We start from the raw sequence: 22,633 nt of genomic DNA on the forward strand, positions 1-22,633 counted from the left end.
AATATAGTGATTGATACATATACCTTTAGTCTTCAAAATTAGTAATTACCCATTGTGTCCCTTTCTAAGCACACTTTTTATTGAAATGCACACGCAGGAAAAAGCACAATCAAAAGTGCTTGAGTGTACGGACTCCTACATAAAAGCAGAGGAGTGTGTGAGTGTATGGATGATTCTTTCAGTGATGCTGGGCCCTGGGCATGCTAGGGAAGGGCTTGCCACCAAGCTGCTCTCCCAGAGCCAGAGAGGGCTAAGGACTAAAGCTGCAGGCTTTAGGAGAGAAACATCCAAGCAGTGGCCTTCTAGTTGGAAAGACGCTGTGAAAATTAATACCTGACTTTTCTCTTAGCCCACCTTTCTTTCGGTCTCCTTCCTACCAGCTTAACGTGATGGCAGAACATATGTGGAGGCTGGCAGGCACGCGGGCTGTTGACGTAAGTCTTAAGGTCCAGCCTTCCAAGGCACAGAGCACATGGAGAAGGGGGATGTGTGGACCTGAGGGGCAGATAACAGTGTCTGTCAGAGAACCACGGCATGGATCAGGTAGACCATTTGGCTACTTCCAGAGTAACCCTAATCTCATAAAACAAGTGTAACTAATAGTAATTACTAGAATAAGAAAAATTAGTGGCTTTTATGTGTTGGACATTCCCCATGGACCAGGCATTGTGTTCACCAAATTGTGTACTTTATTTACACCTTATAATATTCACATAGCCAATATCACTATGTCTTTTAGATGGAAAACAGGAATGGAGAGATGATTTGCTTAAGTTTTCATGGCTCATAAGAAGCACCAGAGTCAAAGTTTATTCTGCAGTTTTTGGAAGCCAAAGTCTGTCCTTTTCACAACTTGAGTAATCTCTTGGTCTTTTCAATGTACGAAATCATGGTATATTTTACTTAACTATATTTTAATTAATTAATTAAATGTACGTATTTGCATAAAATATAAACATCACAGAAATGGTAGAGAGTTCAGCTTAGTACTTTTCATTTCTATCCCCCAAACCGTCTGCTTTCTCAGAAGTTATCAGGGGGCTGAGTTGCTTTCCAGATCTTTGTCTGCTCCACATACGGAAGCTCACATACACATAAGCACACAGACAACTGCTTTTACAGAGAAGGGAAGCTGAGGCCTAGAGAAGCTAGGCGACTTGCCCAAAGTCTGCCGCTGCCAGACAGCACCCACACGCATGCTCATTTCCCTAGTGTCTTTGTCTACTTTTCACTTTGGAGTTTTGTTCTTTCACTTTAGACCTCTCCCTCCCATAGCAAATGGAATTATTTTATTATATTGTGGGTTAAATGCATTCAGACACGTAATTAGGGGTAAAACTTCCTTGTACTTTTAGGTAGTAAACAACTATAAAACCAAAATGAATTAAGGAGTAACAAATACTTTAAATTAAAAATATAATTGTCAATGTTAATGCAGTATGGTTTAATGTAAATGAAATAAAATCATGAAATATTGTTTGATAATATGAAGATATTTTATTTATATGTTCTTTGTTTATTCATATTTAATTTTTTGACCTGATCCTTTTGATTTTGAGTATGGAAGACTATCTTCAAATCATTATCAGTATTACTTTCTGTTAAAATAGTTAAAATTTTTCTCCCTCCCTCCCTTTTCTTCCCTCCCCTCTTCCCTTTCCTTTCCTCCTCTCCCCTCTATTACTGGGGAAAGAACCCAGGGCCTCACACATGCTAGGCAGGTTCTTTACCACTGAACTATATCCCAAGTCCCAAATATACTCTTTTGAGTTTATAAGCAATCAATATAATAGTACACATCCAAACAGTACTGAAATATTTAAGAAGAACCACCTAACAGAAGTATTTTCCATGTGTCTCTGCAATTATATATTTTGATAATGAACTTTTGCAAGCTGGCTAGTACAAAGATGAACACACACAAAGAATTCATGTGCAGTATTTTGGAAATGGTACTAACAACCATGCCACTATGTCTGAGTTACTGGATATGACATGACTCAGTTCTCTCACACATTTTTCCTTCTTCCAACAATCATTAAACTTTTGTTTGTACAGCACAAGATGAATGAATTTGGCCTTCGGGTGACCTTGGTATCTCATTCCCATACTAGATCGGCCTCAATTCTTTCCTCGTTAGGCTTCTCCAGTCATATTAGAGCACACTGCCATTTTCACCAGGCTGTAAAGAAGCCTACTAGAGTATTCAGTGACTTCAGAAAACACAGTGTTAGCACATGACAATGTCTTTCAAGCCGACCATTGGAAATCTCAATATTCATCATAAGTGGTTATAATTACTTACTTAATTAATATAATAACATTTCTGGGATGCTGTCATTTGGATATTAGGCCATGTCATCTGTGTCATCTCAAGAACCTTCAGTTATACCTATCAACATGTAGACGTTAAATGCTGTCAATGATCACACTGGTTATAAATTGATTACTAGCAGCAGTGCAAAAATGCAGGCCCTGGAATGAGCGGCTATGTGTAGGTATTAAACAGTCATCTAGGTTGATCAAGAATCTGTCTGCTATTTTTTTAAAAGAGTATCAGTCATATGGGACTGTAAAATGAAAGTAATCTCTCCAGGAACAATGATGGTGCCCCAAGTTCCCAGTAGGTCTGAGCAGCGAGCATTTCCCAGTGTGAAGACGGCTAAGTGCTACGCTTTACCTTTCTGCATGGGGCATAAAAACAACCACGGTTGGGGCATGGAGGAATGAACCACTGGAGCGGAGAGAAGCTGCCTCCTCATCACTTTCTTCACCGGTGTTCTGTCTGCTGCTAGCAAGGAAATTGGCGTTGGGTGTGGGGTAATGTGCTCTGTACAAGTTTAGACCTTCCCCATTCCAAGGCACGGAGATATTTCCTTTGTCTGCAGACAGGCTGAAACTAGTTCTTTTTCTGTAGCTCTAAGGTCCCTGCCAGACTGATGTCAGCCTTCCAAATTATCCTTTTCCCTAGTTTGTACTGTAATTGAGGCCCTTTTTTCCTGTTCTATGATATACTTGCTATAAAAGATAAGTAAGAGTCATAATGGTGATTGTATGGTATGTAATAACTTCATAAATGCATTATAATGCTGTGGAACTCACCTAGGAGGCATAAAGGCCAGAAATGTGTTTGTTTCTAGATTTTTCTTTGGGGCTTACTATTGATCCATCTTTTTGAAAGCATAGTGTTTCCTTCAAATGCTATTTGTTTTCAAAGTAATGTATAGTTAAGGAAAATACAAAAAGGTTAACTTCTTTTTTTTGTATCTTTATTTTTCCTACATTTCTTTTCATTTCCTTCTCTCTTCTTCCTTTCTTCTGACAGGCATCCTATTTGCTAGATACATTTGTGAGATGATGAAGACCCACCGAGGGAAAGATATAGCTAAGCAAGCATCCCTAAGGCCTATCAGAACTATGTTCTCCAAGCTAGATACCTGCTGAGGAACAAAAATCACTAATATAGTAAGAAACACACAGCTTTCCAGAAGAATTTCAATCAGTAAATACAGAAGAAATGGGGGAAAGATAAAACCATCATTAGACTAATTCCACAATAATAACTCTTGCAGAGAAGATCTACTGAGGGACAAAATTAATAGGTACAAGTTTGAGGAGAAATAGGATTTTCATATAGTCTCAAAGCATTTCCTCTGGGCGTGTTTATTAATTAAAGAAGGAGAAATAATCAATCTGAAGGAAGAAACCCAACTGATACCACCATACCCAAGAGGTCAAACTTGTTGTCAGTGTTGCTGAGACAAATCAATAGGATGACACGAAGCACTGAGTAGGAAAGTGTCATTTTTGCAGTAGTTTTGCCAAAAAGGCGCACAGCCCCTATCTAATCATGAGAAAGCATCAGACAAGCCCGAAGGGAGGGCCGTCCTGCAAGATGGCCGACTAACATTTATTAAGTGTCAGGATCATAGGAGACAAGAAAAGACTGAAAGCTACCCCAGACTGCAGAGAACTGAGGAGACAGTCCCCTGCAACGTTGGGTCCTAAATTTCTCTGGAACAGACACGAGAGATTAAGGGAAAAGCTGCAGAAGCACAAATAAGATTTCTAGTTCAGCCAGTAGTGCAACAATGTCCATGTTTTTGTTGTGATAGTTCTCATGTGACTACACAGCATGTTGGCATTAGAATATAGGTGAAGAGGAGATGAAAACTCTCTGTGCTGTTTTTGCAACTCTTCGGCAAGCCTAAAGTTATTTAAATTAAAATATTTAAAAAGCCCACTAAAAGACATACTTAGGACAGATTTTCTCTTAAGAAGGATGAAAAATGTGGAGTCTTTAGGGCCATCTTTAGTGAGTGAATGACACCGACGGCGTAAAAATCTCTGGGAACAAAGGTACATGGGTCATATTTTGCATGAGAAATTATAATTCCATTTTGCCCTCCCTTTTCCATTCTCCACCAAAATGTTTTGCCTTTCCTTGACAAGTAAAATTTCAAAATTGGGTTTAAAATGACACTGTTAGAAAATTCTGAGCACACAATTTTTCCTTTTGGAAATTCATTTCCAACATTGCAAGAAGGTAAAAGGAGTCTTAATTCCCTCAGTTTTCTGTGTATTCTGCTTTTGGGGAATGAACCTCATTTTTTAATATGAGTGGTAGTTCTATCAAAATTAATAAAAATAGCCAACGACTGTCTACTGAACTACTTGCTGAGGGGTCATGGTCCTGTTCTCCCTAAAACTGGAATCTCTCAGTTGAAACAAATGAACACAGAGAAATCATGGCAAAATCCTAAATCAAACCTTCAGTGAGGTCATGGGGCAGAATTTAAGTGTTGTGGAGGAAAGGGAGCTAGGAACAGGTCTGGACGCAGTAAATTTCACAAAGTGCTTGCTCTCAGTCTTGAATTATAGCAGAATTTCGTGGGTGGTGAGGAAGGAAATATTCCATGTACAGAATGAACAAGCCAGCCCTTGAGTGGTCTGTGACAGGAGCAGCCTGGGCAGTGCACGTGGACCTGAGCTTGAAGCCATAATTAGGGAGGAAAGGAGACTGGACTGTGGAGATTTCTGAAAAACAGCTTGATGATATTAGACTGGAAGCCTGCAGCAGGTAGGAGCAAGTCTTTGTGCGCTTGAGGAAGGAACACCTTGTGAAAATCCTGATGGCACCTGAGGCCTTGCTGGGTTTGTGTATTAGCAGTGAGGATATGTGACGTGGAAAATGATAGGAAGTGTTCAATATTTGTTAGATATGAGGGAAATGGAAAGAAGTCAAAGAAAACTTGAAGATTTTAAGCTCAAGTGGGTAGATGCTAATATTAACAGCAAGAAATTCAGGACACAGAGATTTGTCCGCCCTAAAAAGATATGTTGGATCTCTAACTCCTCCAGTACCCCAGAATGTGACCTTATTTGGAGATAGGTTCTTTATAGAGGTGATTGTTAAGATGAGGTCCTCATCCAGTATGAGTGGTTTCCTTGTTAAAAAGAGAGAATTTGGATGACAGACGCACACAGCCAGGGTGTTATACTTTGTGTCTGGATGTCCTCCCAAAGCCTCATGTGGTCATGGGGGTGGCTTTTCAGAGGTGGCTAAATCTAGAGTTTGTGATTGGTTCGTGTATAGTGCTGGAATTGGGGGTATAAGTGCTACACCTGCCCTAGCGCAGGTAGAATTTAAGGGAGGAAAAGAGGCTCACTCCTCCCCTACTTGGGCTTGTTGCCTTTTGCTGTCTTCCGCTGCTAGCTATTGCCTCTCTGCCACGCCACCCTGCCTTGGAGCCGGCTGATTACAGTCTGAAACCTCCACAGACTGTGAGCTAAATAAACCTTTCCCATTTAAAAAAAAAAAACACAAAAGAAAAGAAATTCAGGACACAGATGAATTTGGAGGAAAAAGACATCATTTTGATGTAGAATTTGAAATAGTGCAATGATGCAAATGACAATGTTTAGTAAAAGTTTCATGAACTCATTCATTCATTCAGCAGACATTTATTGCTTGCTTTGTGCTAGGATTGTGCTAGGTGGGATCTTATCCTAAGGGAGTCTGTAGCGGGCAAAGCACATCTGGAGGACTGCATGCAGACTGTGGTTTATGGAAGTAATGCTTTGCAGAAACAGAGGAGGAAAGGTATTTCCAGGGTGTTAGGAATAGGAGGCTCCAGATCAGACAAATACAGAAGATCTGAAAATTTTGGACTTATTAGCAAGATGTAGTAATGGAAGCCTCGTCCAATTACTTTTTTGTTCTGTGTTTTGAGACAGGGTATTGCTTTGTAGTCAGGCTGGCCTTGAACTCCTCATGTAGCCCAGGCAGGCCTCGATAAAACCAACCTTAAAGAAAGAAAAAAGGCAGCAGGTCAGGTTGAGTCCCCTGCTGAGAAAATCAAGTCAGTGACCAAAAGAAGAAAATGCAGGAGAATCTGTAGCGAAGAAGTCAGAGGCACTGAGAAGAGTGAGTCTAGCAGATGTTCATTACGGCAGTCTCAAGGGGAATGGTACAGTACAGTGGAAAGGGCAGGAGTTGGAGAATAACTATAACCCAATAACTAAAGCACTGAGTAACAATTCGGAAAGTATGGAAGTGCAAGGAAGCCAAAAGGCAGTTGGAAGGGGCATCAAGAGTGAGTGAAGTAGAAACTTCTTAACTCTCTCACTCTGTGATAGTTTGTGTCTAGCTGTCCCCTCAAAGCCTCCTGTACTTTTAGATGGGTTTTCTTTTTTCTGGAGGCAACTGAGTCTAGAGTTTGTGATTCATTCATAGTGTAATGCTGGGATTAAGGGTTCTGGGATGAAGGATGAGTGATGGTTGGATCAGTCCACTAAGTGGGTTGGCACTGCCCTAAAAAAAAATAAAAGGGGCAGAAAGATGCTTGTTTTTCCCTTCCTGCTCTCACGTTTTTGCTGTCTTATGCCACCATGAATTGTTGTCCCTCAGCCATGCGCCACCCTGCCTTGGAGCCAGCCAATTATGGACTGAAAGTTTTACAAATTGTGACGTAAAAAAACCTTGCCCCTGTAACTCTGGGTATTGGATATTTTGTCTAAGAAACAAGAGAAAAGTAACTAAGACACAGTTCAACAAATTCTGGTTGAGTTGCTGACACTGTGATAGTTCTTACCATGTGTTTTCTCAGGGCTCACAACTTTCTCAGTGGGTATGATCTCTTCAGCAAAGATTTCTTTGGGACCTTCTGGGTGTCAGGTAGAGTTTCAGATGATGAGGATATAGCGGTGCACACAAATCCCTGCCTTCTTGATTCTTATTATGTAAAGGAAGAACAGACACTGAACAAATCATGTTACATCATGAAAATTTCAAGAGCAAAAAAAGTGTTCTACTGTGGGGCTTGTGGTCATTCAGACAGGATAGTTCCCAATTTACCTTTGTCCTGAGGAAAAAGGGTTTGCTAAGAAAGTTAATACAGGAAAGGTCATGACATCTTATACAAGATATGCCCACTTGGGGCAAAGCACCCAGATGGGCTTGTGCAGAGGCTTTGCTGTGACCTGTGGAGCCTCTTTCATGTGGGCACTGACTGTGGATGATGTCAGGCAGAAACTTGTTCTGCTGCTCCAGGGAGTCTTTGCCTCTCAGAAGCATCTGTCTCAGAGTCCAGAATGAGTGTGCTTTGAAAATGGCACAGCACTGAACTTGGGAGATTGAGTAGGATTGCTCAAAAGTCTTCTTCGCTCTAACCTTCCAAGGGCAGCTGAGAGTTTAGTCCTGCAGACATTTGTTACGAGCAGCAGAAGCCAAGGAGTTTCCAGACATCCCACTCCAGCTTCTGTACTTTCTCACTTGATCTTGACTTCTATTTCTGCTTTCTGAAGCTCCTGATTATCTCCCTTTTAGCCCAGATTCTGATCTCTGTTTTTAACTCAGTTGGATAAATTGAAATCTCTGACTTATTTCTTGTCTTTAAGTTGGTTTCTTAGACTGGTACGACTCTTATCCTTCTACTAAGTTTCACTTTTTCTCTGCCCCTCACTGAGGAGGAGAGAAATTACATTTCAGTTCCTTACATTTACAATTTCCAGGGTATATGGATCATCTTTAAAGCATATCAGCTAAGCTTGGCTTGGGTGTCCTATTGTGGCAATTAACTCAGGGGCATCTGGAGCAACCTTGAAGAAATAAGAAGCATCATATCTTCCCTAATATTTCTTCTTTGAAGTTCTCAGTGTTATTGGGCCTCAGGTAATTATGTTTCACAAGACTTGTGGCTTTGAATGTCTTTGAAATAAGATTGTCTTCATGGTAGGGTTAAAAAATTATCCATTGTAAGTTTGAATAATGTGACCATTAACTAAAAAGTGAGCTCACCAAAACAAAAATAAAGTAGCATTTCAATAGTCCTTTTTAATTCTTTCTCACTGCTTTCCTGTTGATTGAACCATCCCAGAACTAGGTCTCAGAGCATGTGAGTGGAATAAGGTTTTATTAGTCTGAACTCATCAAAATGTAGCAACATTTCCCTCACAACCTCAAGAAGTTACCGGTTCACTACCTTTGATGTGTGGGAGAGTCTGAAGCTCCACACTATGAGAAGGAACTACTTCTCTCACTTCCTGTTGTTGGAATACTTCCTCCTTTGCCAATCAAAGACTTCTGGGCTAGAGGAGTGGCTCAAGGCATGTGCTTAGCATTATTAGTAAGGCCCTGGGTTCAATCCCCAGCACACATAAAATTTTTTTTTTCATTAAATCTTGCCCTCTTTTTCCAACAGACCAAGAACATTGCCTGGAAGAGAAAATTTAAGCCTTGTGTGTGACAAACATTTTAGCAGACCTAAACTTTATTTTTGCTAATAATTTAAGTTTTCTTTCAATTTGGGGGAGGGATGGTCAACTCTATTTATAAAAGTGTGTTTTTTTGGGCCCAAGTAATATAACCAATTGACAAGGGGGAATATTAATATTAGAGAGCAAATTGATTTTAATTGCTGATTTAAAGGTGGCCAATCGCTCTATCCTTTAAGACTTAGCTCAGGCATCATTTTCTGTAAGAAGCCTTCTCTGAATTTTCCCACCCTCAATCCTGTTTAAAGGCAGTGGGTGCACGAGCGAGGATGGGTGCTCACCCTAAGTAGTATTCTGTCTGTGTCTCAGAGTGCTTACGATGGTGATTAACCTCCTGTAAACACACAGACTGAGTGAATGATAGAATTCAAGAGAAAACAAAGTATGGAATATGGGATGGCTAATGTGGATGTTTCTTCAATGGCTAAACATTGCCTCTGGAACAGATGGCTTCAGTTAAATTCCCAGCTCTCTCAAGGCTATGTGACCTTCAAAAAATCCCTTAAATACTCTGTGCTTTGCTTTCCCATTGTAGAACGGGGATAATAATAGTATTTACCTGGCAGGAATGTTTTGAGGATTAAATATGTCACGTAGGCCAAATGTTTAGAACAGTGTCTGACATAGAGTACGTGCCATAAAATATTAGCTATTTATTGTTATGGTGTGTAGCTGGCCTGGTGGGAGAGGTAAAATTTGAAATGGAGTTGAAGGATAAGTTTAATTGGGTAGATAGAAGCAAGCTGATAATATGCATGCACACATTTTTACATAGCCGTGAAGATTAGTTAAGGTGTTATAAATAGCTATTTTCATTTTGTTTTTACTGATTTCCAGCCACTGCAGTGGGGAATGAAAAGTAATTCTATGTTTTTGGTCCAGTGGAACTTAAATTCTGTTTTCCTTCTCCTGACCTATTACAGACACTGATATGTTGATGATGGTGATCTCTCTAGTGAGCAGATGTAGCCCCAGAAATCTTCATAGCATGACCCTTAAGGGGGGCTTTGTCAGTAACTGAGGAGCCAATGAGGAATAAAACACACATTCCATTCCTAAGTTATTCTTTCACTTCACAGTAGAAAATATAAGGCCCGAGAAGTGAAGTGACTCATCCAGGGCTGCACACTGCCAGTCAGAGCAAGAAGTAGAGGCTGCAAAACTCCGCTCTCCAACTTGTGATTATCTTGCCAATCAGACATATCACTTGGTTATCTTAGTTTCTAATTAGGATGGTTTCTGCTACAAATTATATCGCTATAGTTTTAGATGACTAAAAATCATGTGCATATATGTGTGTATCAAGTTGTATATGTTTTTGTGTATATATACATACAAAGATATGGTACACTAAAGATATATGGCTGCAAGATTAAAAATAAAAGGAAGCAAGGTACAATCATTTGTCCAGGAGGTGCTCAGGACCTCACTGTGAAATACATACTGCTTAACATGCTCTGCAGCGGCAGTGATGGTGCAATCCATCTGGTTTAACCAAATTACTGTGACATGATCTTGTACTCAAGTTGCAAATGAAAAGGCTCTACCAAGCTCATCAGCAGCAGGCTGGGTGTACTTTATTGCTTCATGCCTGTAAGCATAAATTGTGATATTTTACTGTCCTTAAATGATGCATGATGAAATGATTGAAAACATCATTATGTGGAACAAAATTCAGCAGGGAGTATGATGTTAACTATTTAGCACTTCAAGCTTTTATGGGGACATTAAGTACTTTTTGCTGAAAGTGGTATTTGTAATGGTGAGGACTGTACCTAGACAACAGTGGTGCGTTGACCTTATCACAGAGACACGTAGTAGGAGAACCCAGCAAGTGGGGGAGAGGAAGCAAAAGATCCAGCGCCATGTTGCGTCCCAGTTACTTAATGAATATCCACCAGAAGTCCAGGGAAGTAGTTCTCAGTCGTGGCCAAATGCTAGAACCCCCTGCACAGCTTTTCATGCTTGGAGCCCCTTCCCAAAGATTTCAGTTTAATTTCTCTGGATGAGATCAGGCATTAATAGTTTCAAAGATTCCAGATAATTCTAACGTACAGCCAGAGCTAAAAACCAATAGTCCAGTATTTGAGGAGCAACATAGTCACAGATCTTTACTGATGCATCAGATTTTGAAAATTCCTTTCCTCTTATTTAAAAATATCAAGGAGCTTGACATGAGAGTAAATGTAGAAGCAGGAGAGAAGTGCATTGGTGGGAGACATCAGAGGAGGAACGATCGTCTCTCAGAACCTTGCCCCGGTAGTGCAGATGCTTGGAAGTTCACCTTGTAAGTGACTGACTCAGTACAAATTCTGGTGACAAATCATGTCTGGAATAGGATTCCGTGCCTCTAACCTGGAAGCATAAAAAGCCTTCATTAATGCATCATTTCACCCACTTAATGAGCTTCAGCGGGAATACTCAGTGTGAAAAAGCAAAACAAAACAAAAAGCAAAGTGGAACACGGCCTGTGCTCTCCTGCCACCTGAGCAGCTGTGGCAGCTGACACAAGAGGCACAGAGTAGCACCCGTGAGCCATGGATTCTCCTTTTCCTCTCCTTTGGAGCAAGGTGCTTTCTCTAGCTCAGTTAATGTAACTCAGGGCTGACTACTGCCTTTGTTTAGTAAGGTGGGAGAGACCGATATTCGATTTCACTTTGGCAGCTGAGTTCCGGATGCTTTACTTATTGGCTACACTGGGACATGAACTGCCAGCCCTCCTCCGAGCCACCTCTCTCCAACTCTAATTTCTCCATGTCCCTTTCCATCCAGTGGGGAAAACGGAGACTGTTGAAAGACAGTAACCTCTCCTGGAGGCTGAACGTAAGAGCAGACAGAATGAGGGCCGTAAGAGGGTTATAAGAACTGGGGTAGTGGAATGCGAGGAAGGGGTGCGGCTAGGGGTTACTGCAATACAGGCTGACAGGAGCCTTGCCCATAAAAACCAAGCCCTTTGCATTTCTCACCTGAATCTCACGTTCAGGACTGATTACTACTTGAAGTTTTAGGTCCTTAGTGTTTGTTGCTACTTATGACTATTTTACCCTCAAGAGTGATGGTACTAGGATTACAAACACTGTAGCATTTCAGAGAAGGGTCAGCTTCCAATCAGTAGCCCTCCAAATCTACAGAGAGCTGAAATGCCAGAAGTCACTAGAATTTCATAGAATACAGATTTTATTTTAAATTGGAAGAGACTCTGGAGTGCCTTACTCCACCCCAAGCTTTCTAGATGAAGTTGTTAAACATGTAGAAATAGTGAAGAAGTGGCCCGGCGGGGAGTGAGGCAGAGGGAACCTCACTAGACAGGCTTTAGAGGAAAGACCACAGGGCTTCCTCCAGGACGGGCTCCTTGTTCCGAAGATTTATTTTATCTTTGGAAAAAGAATTATTTTAAACAGTAGAAACAGAAGTATGAATAAGGACAAAGATGTGAAACATTTAGATATAGGTCCTGAGGTGAAGGAAATTCTTTGATGAAGGAAGTCAGAAAAGAATTGTAATTTACTTGTGTTAAATAAAGTTCATGGGAGGCCATTGTTTTACATTGAGCTCCTGCTTCAGGCCCCGACAGACCAAACCAGAATGGGATAGAGTTGCTCATGCTAGGCGCAACACAATCAGACTGTATTTAGAAATGCCCCGTTAAAAAAACTAAAACAAAATTAGAAGAATTGTAGCAACTGGTGGGAAGGGGCCCCATTTACCTAGTTGGCATAATAAAAAAGTTCCTTCTGCCTTGACCCCATAAGAAGATTGACTTTGAAAAGACCAGTCTGCTTTTGTTCTTGTTTCTGCTTTCTTCAGACCTTTCCTGCCTGTAATCCCCGCCCTTCCTCTCAGCTCACTGGAACAGCTGTTCCAGTTTGTAGGATGACATGTTGCTTAATTCTACAATCACTACTAAAAGTCAATTAGATTTTCAAATTTGTCGTAATTTTGTCTTTACCTTTGTGAGACCATCCTGGTTTAAGTTTAGAAAACAAAAGGAAAACATTTCTTCCCTTTCCCCTCACTCTTTTTGTTCCCTTCTTTCCTTCCTTTCCCTCCCTTCCCCTCAATTGGCCCCACCCCAACACCCCTGTTCCTTGATCCGGGTCTCTGGGTCTCTGGGGAATCCAAGCAAGGATTCATCTGATCTCAGTGACAGGGAGCCCTTCTCCACTGTTGTGTTCCTAGTTGCAGGGGCTATGCCAACCAGGAAGTGTACCTGTGGTGTGTGTGTGTGTGTGTGTGTGTGTGTGTGTGTGTGTGCGTGTGTTTGTTCTGGGCAGAGGCTCTGTCGACAGAATGTGTAGCTGACTTTTACTAAATTTGTTTATTGACTGAATGGGTGTGGCAGCCAGAAACTGTCATTCTTAGGCTGGTCCAACACGTGTACTAAGCTTCCTTGTTTTTGTGTGGGTCCAGGATATGAGGAGTTTCACACCATTCCCTGGGATACGTTTCTGCTCAGACCTGTACCAACCACTGGGTTACATATTGGGGATTCACAAACAAAGACAAATCCCTGCCTTGCAGGAGAACACTGGTGACAGGACCTGAATACTAATGATGGAAAAAGTAGAAACTGTGGACTAGTGATTTTTTTCCACAAGTACCCGAGATGCACCAGTAATGCCATTATGTTAAGCCTGCCTGATTTCTTGGCATTTTTGTTCTGTTTTTGTTTAGTTGCACAAGTGTACAGAAGCAGTTGCTGGTTTTGCCAACACCAGGGAAAAATGTTTTGTGATTCCCAGTTCAGTGAGTGACTGCAAGTTCACTAGAACCATGGAACTTTTGGATTTTATTGTTTTTAAGGTTGGATACACACCATTGAAATAGCCAACTAATAGAAGCAAAGGAAAAGTACTTAAACAGTGTTTCTAACCTGGGAGATCTGCGGTCAAGGGACAGGGAATCTCTGCCAAGTTTAGAAAATCAACAGAACAGGGCGGCCAGGGAGAGTTTTCTTTTCTTTCCTGGCGCACATTTCTAGTTTTTTTTCAAACTATGTTTGATTATATTTTTGTAGTCTTTATTATTTTTGATTATTCAGCGGTGATGGTGGTCTTTAAACAGTGCATTGCGATAATCCCCTATTAATCTGTACTGTATCTATTCGTGTTTATTTTTAGAAGGAGGATTTTGAAAAGATCAAGCAGTATCTAAGTAATTATATTCCAAGAGTACTTAGCAGGGGGCAGGTGCATAGAGGTGTTGGATCATTGTGAGGTGGGAAGGCATTCAAATTCGTGCTTCACTGAGAATCTTCTTTTAAGTACTTAAAAGCGGCAGCAAGCATTCACGGTAGGCGTGTGGGCTTAGGAGGCATAGAAACGGGTCAGCAGCAAGCAAATGGGTCGGTAGGTATAGCAGTGAAGGTGGCACTGGGATCTGGGCCTGTTCATCCAACCTCGGCCATCCTCCGTGCTCTACCCTTCTCATTTGATGGGATTCTGAAAACAGAATTGGTGACACGTTGGTACCCTCCATCCTGTTGCTTTTCCTTTTCCTGCTGTCTTCTCATGGGCTTCCATGTGGCAAATATTTGCCCCAGTGTGGTCTTGACCTGGCTTTGCATCCTTGCTATGCTGTTAGCACCTAATGGACGATGAAGAAGAAATGTAACTTTTTCTTAGGGTCCTTAGCTGTCAGTGGGAGACCTCAATACCCACTTCAACATGGGGAATGTGTTTGCATGGAGAAGTGCCTTGGTAAATGCTGGTTTTACTCTACCATTCTAAGATCAGTGAGCATTACACTAGTAAGAGATAAATTGAGGGGATGTGACGGATACCTAGGTAAATAGTATAACATAAGGTAAAAGCAAATCTAGAGCGAATATTTTACTTATAAAATTAAACTTAATTTTATTTTGCAAAAGTCAACAAAAACATATTCAGACTTGATTTCTCTTCAAAACATGTGTTTGTTAGCTTTTTACCAAACATGCAAGTGAATTTGGCATGCCAAACCTGTTTCTTTCTAGCTCTCGGATTTTTTTTTCCTAAAAAAAACAAAGGCACAAATATTGTCCCAACCCAGTTTGTATTACTCCCCTCCAGAATTACTGACAATATTTATTAAGAGGAAAGAAAAGCTGCAAGGCTTGGTCTTTGGCATTCACATTTGATTCAGCAGTATAATTAAAAACATATTTGCTTTTAAGATAAACATTTTGAAGGAAATTTAATAAGTTTTATTGCTGCTCTGCAAAGGAGCCACTGTATCAAAGCGTTTAACCGGAGCTGTTGCGTTCCTGCTGGTAGACCGTTACTTCCAGCCTATTTATTAGCTTTTCTTCCTGTCCTCAATACATGCTTTTTTTTCTGCACTGAGTGAAAGCATAGAAAAGAAACAATTTTTTCTCTCTCCAGCCCTCCAGCATCATGCAAAGGCAAAGCAACATCGGAAGTCACAATATCTGAGTTTACTTTGATTATATTTTGTTCCTTATTATGCATGATAATGCTTATCTAAAATGAACATTGTTGATTTTAAATATTGGAAGCAACTTATGAACCATATCTGAAAGATGATAATTTCCCCCAGCTTGCTCTTTTGCATTTAGGTAAAAGAATTTTAAGTAAATTTAATTAAAAGAAGTAAAATAATTGTAGGTATTAGCAGTTTACTAGAAAATAAGACTTTAATGGGTCAACATAATTTATTCACATCTTTTTATACATTGTAAACAAGGATAGGATACTTTTGACAGTAGCCTACGAAGGATTTTTTTCTTTTTGGTAGTATATCCTTCAGTATAGAATAGATGTCAAGGGAGAATTTTATTGGGATTCTGGTAGGGTCTCTTATGAATTTATTTTCCAGAAAAAAATTTGTATGAAGCCATCCTAATTAAAAAAAATAAAGTGACAGAGTCTCATTGAGTGAACATGGTGTGTGAGGTAAAGGCATTGCATTTTCTATAGTCTGAAGCACAATGTAGCATGTACAAAAGAAACAAGAGAGACATTTATCTAAAACTCCAGGCAGTATGTAAGAGTGCATAGAGAAGAATGCTTTTCTGGCCAGAGAGTGAAAGATGGCATAGTAGTCACCTAAATCAAGAAGTTGTACGCAACATAAATGTGCAATGCCATTTCACAGAGTGCAAATCAGATCAACTGGATATTGTACTGTGATAGCCACATATTTTTGAGAAAAATTCCCAAGCCAGGCGAATGTGGATCGGGATGAAGACATAGGCAGTGTACACCACCATGGCAAAGATGGTTAATACAACAGTGTTGAACATGGATTGCTCCCAGGGCTCCAAGACAGCACAGCATGTAATGATTTGGTATTGATAGTAGAGCCAAGAGAAATATTCTTTCACACGCCTGAAATCCATGCTCACAATGCTCCTTCAAGCTGTAGAAAGTCCACCCTGTTAAGAAAGATAATAGAGTAGAAGAAAAATAAAATAAGGAACCAAACACAAAATTTCCTTAAATTTTCATGACCTCAGTATACTAATATCTGGGAAAGAATGTTAAAGATCATCGAATGGATTATTCATATGAATACTGCATAGAAATAATACATAATATATTAATCACAGAAAATATTGTCATAACTATTAGCATAATTGCTATAACTTACAGAAATTATATTATTAATAGCATCTATCTAAAATGATAATGGCTAGTAATAACTCTAGTGCTAGAACTACTTAAAATGGATTCTAACCACGTTTTCTTTATCCACGTATACATACAAATAGGGGTAATAATGAACTTTCCTATTTCCAACAACACATATTCTAGCAGAAAAATTAAGGAATGGTTTGCAGAGAAGTTAATGTAGCAAGCCTGAAGCTGCTATCTTCAGAAGAGTCTGCCTAATTAGTTTGGCCCTTGACTAGTATCTGAGAATTTGGCTTTTGAAATTGTTCACTCCAATCTCTAAAGGGTTAGAATGTCTCACTGTGGTTAGACTCTACAAACAATGTGATTTATGGTGAAAATCTACCACGTTCTTATAGTCCGAAGCTTTATAAATTTCCAGACAAAGTGTGACCAGTGCCTACTGCACAAACCCCAGTGTGAGGCTCCTTGGTCACTGAATCTCTAATGGGCATTTCTCAGGCAAAAGCATGGCACATGCAGATGCTCTTTGACTTACAATGGAGTTATTTCCCAATAAACATATGAGAAATTAAAAGTATTATAACTAAAAAAATGCATTTAATACCTAACCTATTGAATGTCAGTGCTGAGTGATAGCGTACAAGGTAACATGTCAGTTGTTTACCATGATCACATGGCGCTGATATGCTTTTTGTTGGTAGAGATAGGAGCACACTTGGGGTGTTCACTTGGGGGAACACCAGAAGCCTACATAGGTATTTCTCCTGTGTCTTCTTTACCTGCTGCTCCTGTTGTACATACTTTTGCTATAATATCTTAGCTCTGAGTACAGATGCAGTATACGCTGAGTCCCATGGGTCCTTCTGGTTCATGGGTCCTGCAGTATATGCCGAATCCCATGGGTCCTTCTGAGTCCCATGGGTCCTTCTGGTGGGGAACCTATGGCATGGGTGTTACTGTGTTTCTCATTTAAGACAAAAGATGTTAATCATGAGGTTTTTTTTTTTTCTAAACTAAAACCTCAATAATCTGGTTTAACAGTAGTGTTGGCACTTTGTACTAAATAAGTGGGTTTTGGGTTGCAGTTTGGCACTTGGTCTCTAAAAGGTTTGCCATCAGGGTTCTAGCTGACCACTAAATATGTGGGTGGTCTCAAAGACCCCTAAAACAGATGGGACTCTCTGAGGGTACTTCTGGTCATTTAGTTTGGGGAAGCAGAATTTAGGAAAACTCTACAAAAGTGTTTTGTCGGCCCTCTGATGGGACTGTAGTTATAACCACATGTAAGACTTTCCAGAAAGAAGAGCACCTGTCATTTCTCATTCCCAGATCTTCGTGGGAAGACCTTCCGACCTCTGCACACACTGAAGTGGGTGCCCGTGGGAATTCAGCCTCACCTCGGCGCCCCGCTGCTTCCTCCCGAGTATCACATCCTTAAAGGCTGTGCTGGTAATTTTTACCATTCCTGAACAGGTAAAATGCTCTGAAGATCATTTTATTTTTTGACATGAAAATATCTTTTCTTTAACCCTCTTCTGAGTAGAAGCAAGATGCTTTTGCTAAGACTGTGACCTCTTTAGCCTGAAGAAAGACACTCACTGTACACGGGATCATGGACCAATTCCTGGCATAAAGATTGTCACCCATACATATTTGCTGAACAAATGAACGAATGAGAAATAATCAGTTTAAAAATAATCATAGAGCACTCATAGTCCCCATGTGAATGGGGTGCAGTTAGCTCTTGCTGATTTTCAGAGAGTTTGGGTTTGAGAAGACACCACATACTTGGAAAGGCCCATTTCCACAAAATCTTAAACAGAGAAGTCCATGTGTGACCAGGTCACAGTTATCTGTAACAAGAACAGGAACATTCAGATAAACAGATAATACAAAATGGAAGCAGTTTACTTTCCTATGAAAAGAAAAGTCCCAGGATTCCAGAAGGTACAGTGAGAACTAAATAATTCGATGTAAATGCCTGGTCCTGGTGGGTGGACTTCAGGGAGATGCTACCTCCAATTTCCTCTTACTATTTCTGACGGCAGAAAAGGAGCAAAGATGAACGGATAAGGATAGAAAGAAATGAGTAACAGAAGGGGTGTGTCAGTCCACTCGTGCTGTTGCAACAAAACCCAGGAAACATGTTTTATAAATAAAAGAAATCTATTTCTCACAGTTCTGTGGTTGAGAAGTCCAAGATCAGAGCGCCAGAGGGTTTGACGTTTGGTGAAGGCCCTGCCTTTGCTTCTAAGATGGCAACTTGAGGGCTGCGTCCTTAACTGTGTTTCTACAATAGACGGAAGGGCGAAAAGTGTGTCTGCTGTGTGCAGCCTTCTTTATAAGAGCCTAAATCCCATCCACCAGGGAGGAGAAGCCCTAATTACCTAACCACTTCCTACAGACTCCACCTCTTAATGCTATTGCTTTGGAGATTTGATTGCAACATGAATTTTGGAAGGGGCATAATAAACATCCCAACTTGGCACAATGATAATTTCAGGGAGTGAGATTATCCTGGCCAGAAGATTTTCTACAGAGAGGAGGAAACAGTGCAAATTAGGAGTTATCACTATTTGAACTTTTAGACTGTCCTAGGCATTTTAATTTTTAAAAGTTTTAGGCACGGGCACCCACACTTGCTTTCTCCTAAATGATCAGAGTTTAGGACAGTTCTAGGTAACTGACAGGGAGCGTGGAGCCCATTGATTAGGTACCCAGTGTCAGCATGCCCCGGATAAAGATGAGGTAATGAGCTCTCAGACAGATGCAGTCCTTCCTCCTCAGAAGTGTGGACCAGCTGGGGACAAAGATAATAATCAGATCATATAGACAAGTGTGTGACTGTCAGTTACGGTAAGGGTCCTGGAGGAAAGTGTAGCGTATAAGGGGACTCGGGAAACCTGACCCAGTGTGAGTGCGGGTCTCAGGGAGAGCTTCTGGAGATAACATCCCAGGATGGCTAAGTTCCAAACACATAAAGTGAACATGGGTCTGGGAGAACGGCCCCACACCGGGCCAACTCATGCAAAAATCAGAGGTGGGAAGGATCTTGGAGGTAGGTGGTCAAGGGGCCAGAGAATAGAGTGAGAAGAACGGAAGAAGCAGGACAGCTGCCCTGCACCCAGAAGTGGAGGGAAAAAGCCTATCTCGTCTTCAGCCTGTGAGTGAGGGAGGCCTCCTGGTTACTAATCGGGAGAGGCTTGTTGTGGGTGGGAGAGGAGGAAGAGGTTAGCTTATGTGACACACTGCCTTCTAAGGGCAAGTTGAAATGATTTTGGATATCAATCACTTAAAAAAATCTATGCCTCTACTTTTCCTATTAGAATTCATGGTGTCCCAGGAATCTGTTTAAAATATTCTTAGTACTCCTTTCAATTTTATAAGTAAGATAATATAGTTCATTTGGATAGATCATTGACTTTCTCTCTCAGTAGTGTAGTATTTAAGGTGCACTAACTATTCTCCGGGCCATTGTTTCCTTTTTAAAAATTTATTTCTTGTTCAGGCAGTTCTGGAGGACACTGACTACAGCCTTGTGAGAGATTTGGAGCCACAGGCACCAAGTTAAGCTGTGTCCAGATTCCCGAGCCCTAGAAACTGTGAGATAACCAATGTTCATCCTTTTACACCGCTCAAAGTCAATGGGTCAATCAAAGAAATAACAGACGAGAAACACACCACATGTATTACACCAAAGGACGGTACAGGCCAAGACTTTGGTCACAGATGCCTCAGATTTGCAGTGATTTAAACTCTGGCCATGTTACATATACAGAATACTGCCAACAACTTAATGAATTAGGATTTAAACATTTTCTTCTTGCGTTTCCACAGCTTTCATTTCCCGGCCCTCTAAGTAGCCAGCTCTGATACATGAAAATTGTTTTTATTGTCACATCCCAATTCAAAGCTCATGAAGTCTGTCATTCTGCAGAAAGCACTGACTGCCACCTTCCTTTGTTTCATTTTTCTCTTACTGATAAGAAGCAAATTTAAATGTTGTTTATTAGTTACTTCTTATACGAAAAGGTGAGAAGAGACGGCGTTGGTTATTATTGGCAGGCCATCTGCTGCAACCTATTGTTAGAATTCACATTATTTTGGTTCTAGATATACTTAGGTAATGTATGTCTCCTTTGCTGTGGGCCCACTTTATCATCACTATGTGGCGACATGCACTATTAAAAGGGAAATATTTTAGGCTGTTTGACTAGTACTGTGGGTAGGAAAATTTATGCGTTCATTGGATAAATGAATGAATACTCCGTGTTACAGAGCAGCACTGGCCTCGGAAGGCTTCTGCTCTAAAAGGCACTGCAGACAGGAGAGGCTCTTCTGGCCATGTAACCAGCACACGGTGAGTAAGGTTTGGGGAATGCACACTGAATGAAAATGTTACCAAGGGAGCTGGGGAAAGAGGCTAAATTGCAGGAAATAAGACAACAGAAACGCCACACAGTTAATTATCTGCAAGTAACCTAGAACTAAATCGCAGTAAATATTTTAAAGCCTTGGTTTTTCACACTGGTATGTGAAATTGATTTACCCATTTCTTTAAAGACCTAATGCCAAATCCCAGCCAAGGGCTCGACATGTTTACTCAAATACACCGTGAATCTTCTTGTGTTTCGTTATGTGTCTTTTAAAAGGCAATTTCCCACATATAGGAAAAGAGAGAGTAGTTTCTTCCTTTTTAAAAACAATTTCCTCTAAACATGATGCCTCTTGAGACTCACGTAGATCTTCGGTGAGTTTGCGCATTCGGAAGCGGCTCTGAGGGAGCAGACCACGGCGCGGCTCCGCGGGCTCCCGGCCCGGGTGCTGAACCACCTGGGGACGCTTGCTGTGATCTGGATATGCAGGTGCCCCGAATTCTATGTTGAAATCTTAAGCCCACAATGACTGTACTGGGTGCCAAGGGCTCCAGAAGGTGATGACATCAAGGCAAAGCCCTCGTGAGTGGGGTTGGAGCGACGCCAGGAAGCTCCCTTTGGCCGTCTGTTGAGTGAGGACACGGGGCGGAGACAGCTGTCTGCGAACCAGGAAGGGGCCCTCGTCGGATGCTAATTCTGCGAAGCCTTAGTCCTGGGCTTTGCGCCTCCAGAACTGCCAGAGTGTTTTCCTGTTGTTGCTAAAACACCCACTCTCCAGGACAGTACTACCACAGCAGCCTGGACACAACAAATGATACGCTTGGTGACAGGGAGGGCCGGGTCTTCTAAAGGAGCCCATCACCCAGGGGGCTGTAGTTCTCAGGAAGGCCCAGTGAAAAAGAAAGCTCTTGAAATTCCCTGTAAAAAGCGGGGGATCAGATAAAGTCAGCCCTGTTACTGGAGAAATGGATCCTTAAGCTCAAGGCAAGGCTCTTTCTTTGTGCCATGGTTTTAAAACCATGGTGAACTAGGGGCTGGGGATTTAGCTCAGCGGCACAGCGCCTGCCTGGCAAGTGTGAGATCTTGAGTTCAATTTCCGGTACCAGAAAAAAACAGAAAAAGAAAACCGTGGTGAACTCTTCAGAGAGGGTCACTGTAGGACCATATTCTAACATGTCTAATGGATTTAATGTATCAGAATTTTTTTAATAATAAGAAAACAATTTATACTTTCATCCGAGTATTTATAGTTTAGAAAGTACTTTTATTTTACTGTCATAATGCAGAATATATGGGGATAGAGAGACATTGATTGAGCATCTGATTCTTCTGCTTACTGGCTGTATGACCTTGGGTGGTTACTTAATTGTCCATGGCCTCAGTTTCCTCACCTGTGAAAGGGAGATAATAATCTGTCCTGCTTAGGGCTGCTTCGAAGAATATCAGTCATGCAAGTAAGGCGTAAACCCCAGGAACTTGCATATGGAAGCAGCGCTTTACTTAGAGACTGTCCCCTCGCCTCCACCATGATGTGTTTATTGAAAACATTTTCAGCATGCTAAAATTTGCACTCAGGGCATTCCAGTGGCTATTCTGTGGGAATTACAGAGAATATCCTACGTTGACCAAAACAGTCATGGCCATTGCCCTCAAGTATTATAACGTGGCCAAGTGTATCCCACCAAAGCACATTTTAAAAAATCTTTACACCTGTGGTAAGTAGCTAAAGTACCCTAGAGGGCAGGTAGCTGGGTGGACCACAAAGCTCTCCCAAACCGAATCACTCATTTTAAAGGAAAGGACCACGCCATGGGGTAATATGAAACTGATATTAAGCTGGATGGCATTTACTTAGTTTGTCAAGCCAAGTTCAAGTGACTGATGCATGTGGGGTTGGCATGGGTC

General features: G+C 41.1%; 1 protein-coding gene across 1 annotated transcript in view; it reads right to left on the bottom strand.

Annotated features, from left to right (window-relative positions):
• Positions 1-13,547: 13,547 nt before the first annotated feature.
• The window catches only part of Sptssb (serine palmitoyltransferase, small subunit B), a gene marked incomplete in the record, with an annotated part of 34,653 nt that continues 25,567 nt past the window's right edge, over positions 13,548-22,633 (bottom strand). Inside the window, 1 exon segment of the mRNA XM_005393134.2 lies at positions 13,548-16,150. Within this exon segment, the coding sequence (XP_005393191.1) occupies positions 15,884-16,114 (231 nt within the window).

The sequence above is a fragment of the Chinchilla lanigera genome, unplaced genomic scaffold (assembly GCF_000276665.1).
Source record: "Chinchilla lanigera isolate Chin_1 unplaced genomic scaffold, ChiLan1.0 scaffold00047, whole genome shotgun sequence".
In the NCBI taxonomy this organism is placed as follows: Eukaryota; Metazoa; Chordata; class Mammalia; order Rodentia; family Chinchillidae; genus Chinchilla; species Chinchilla lanigera.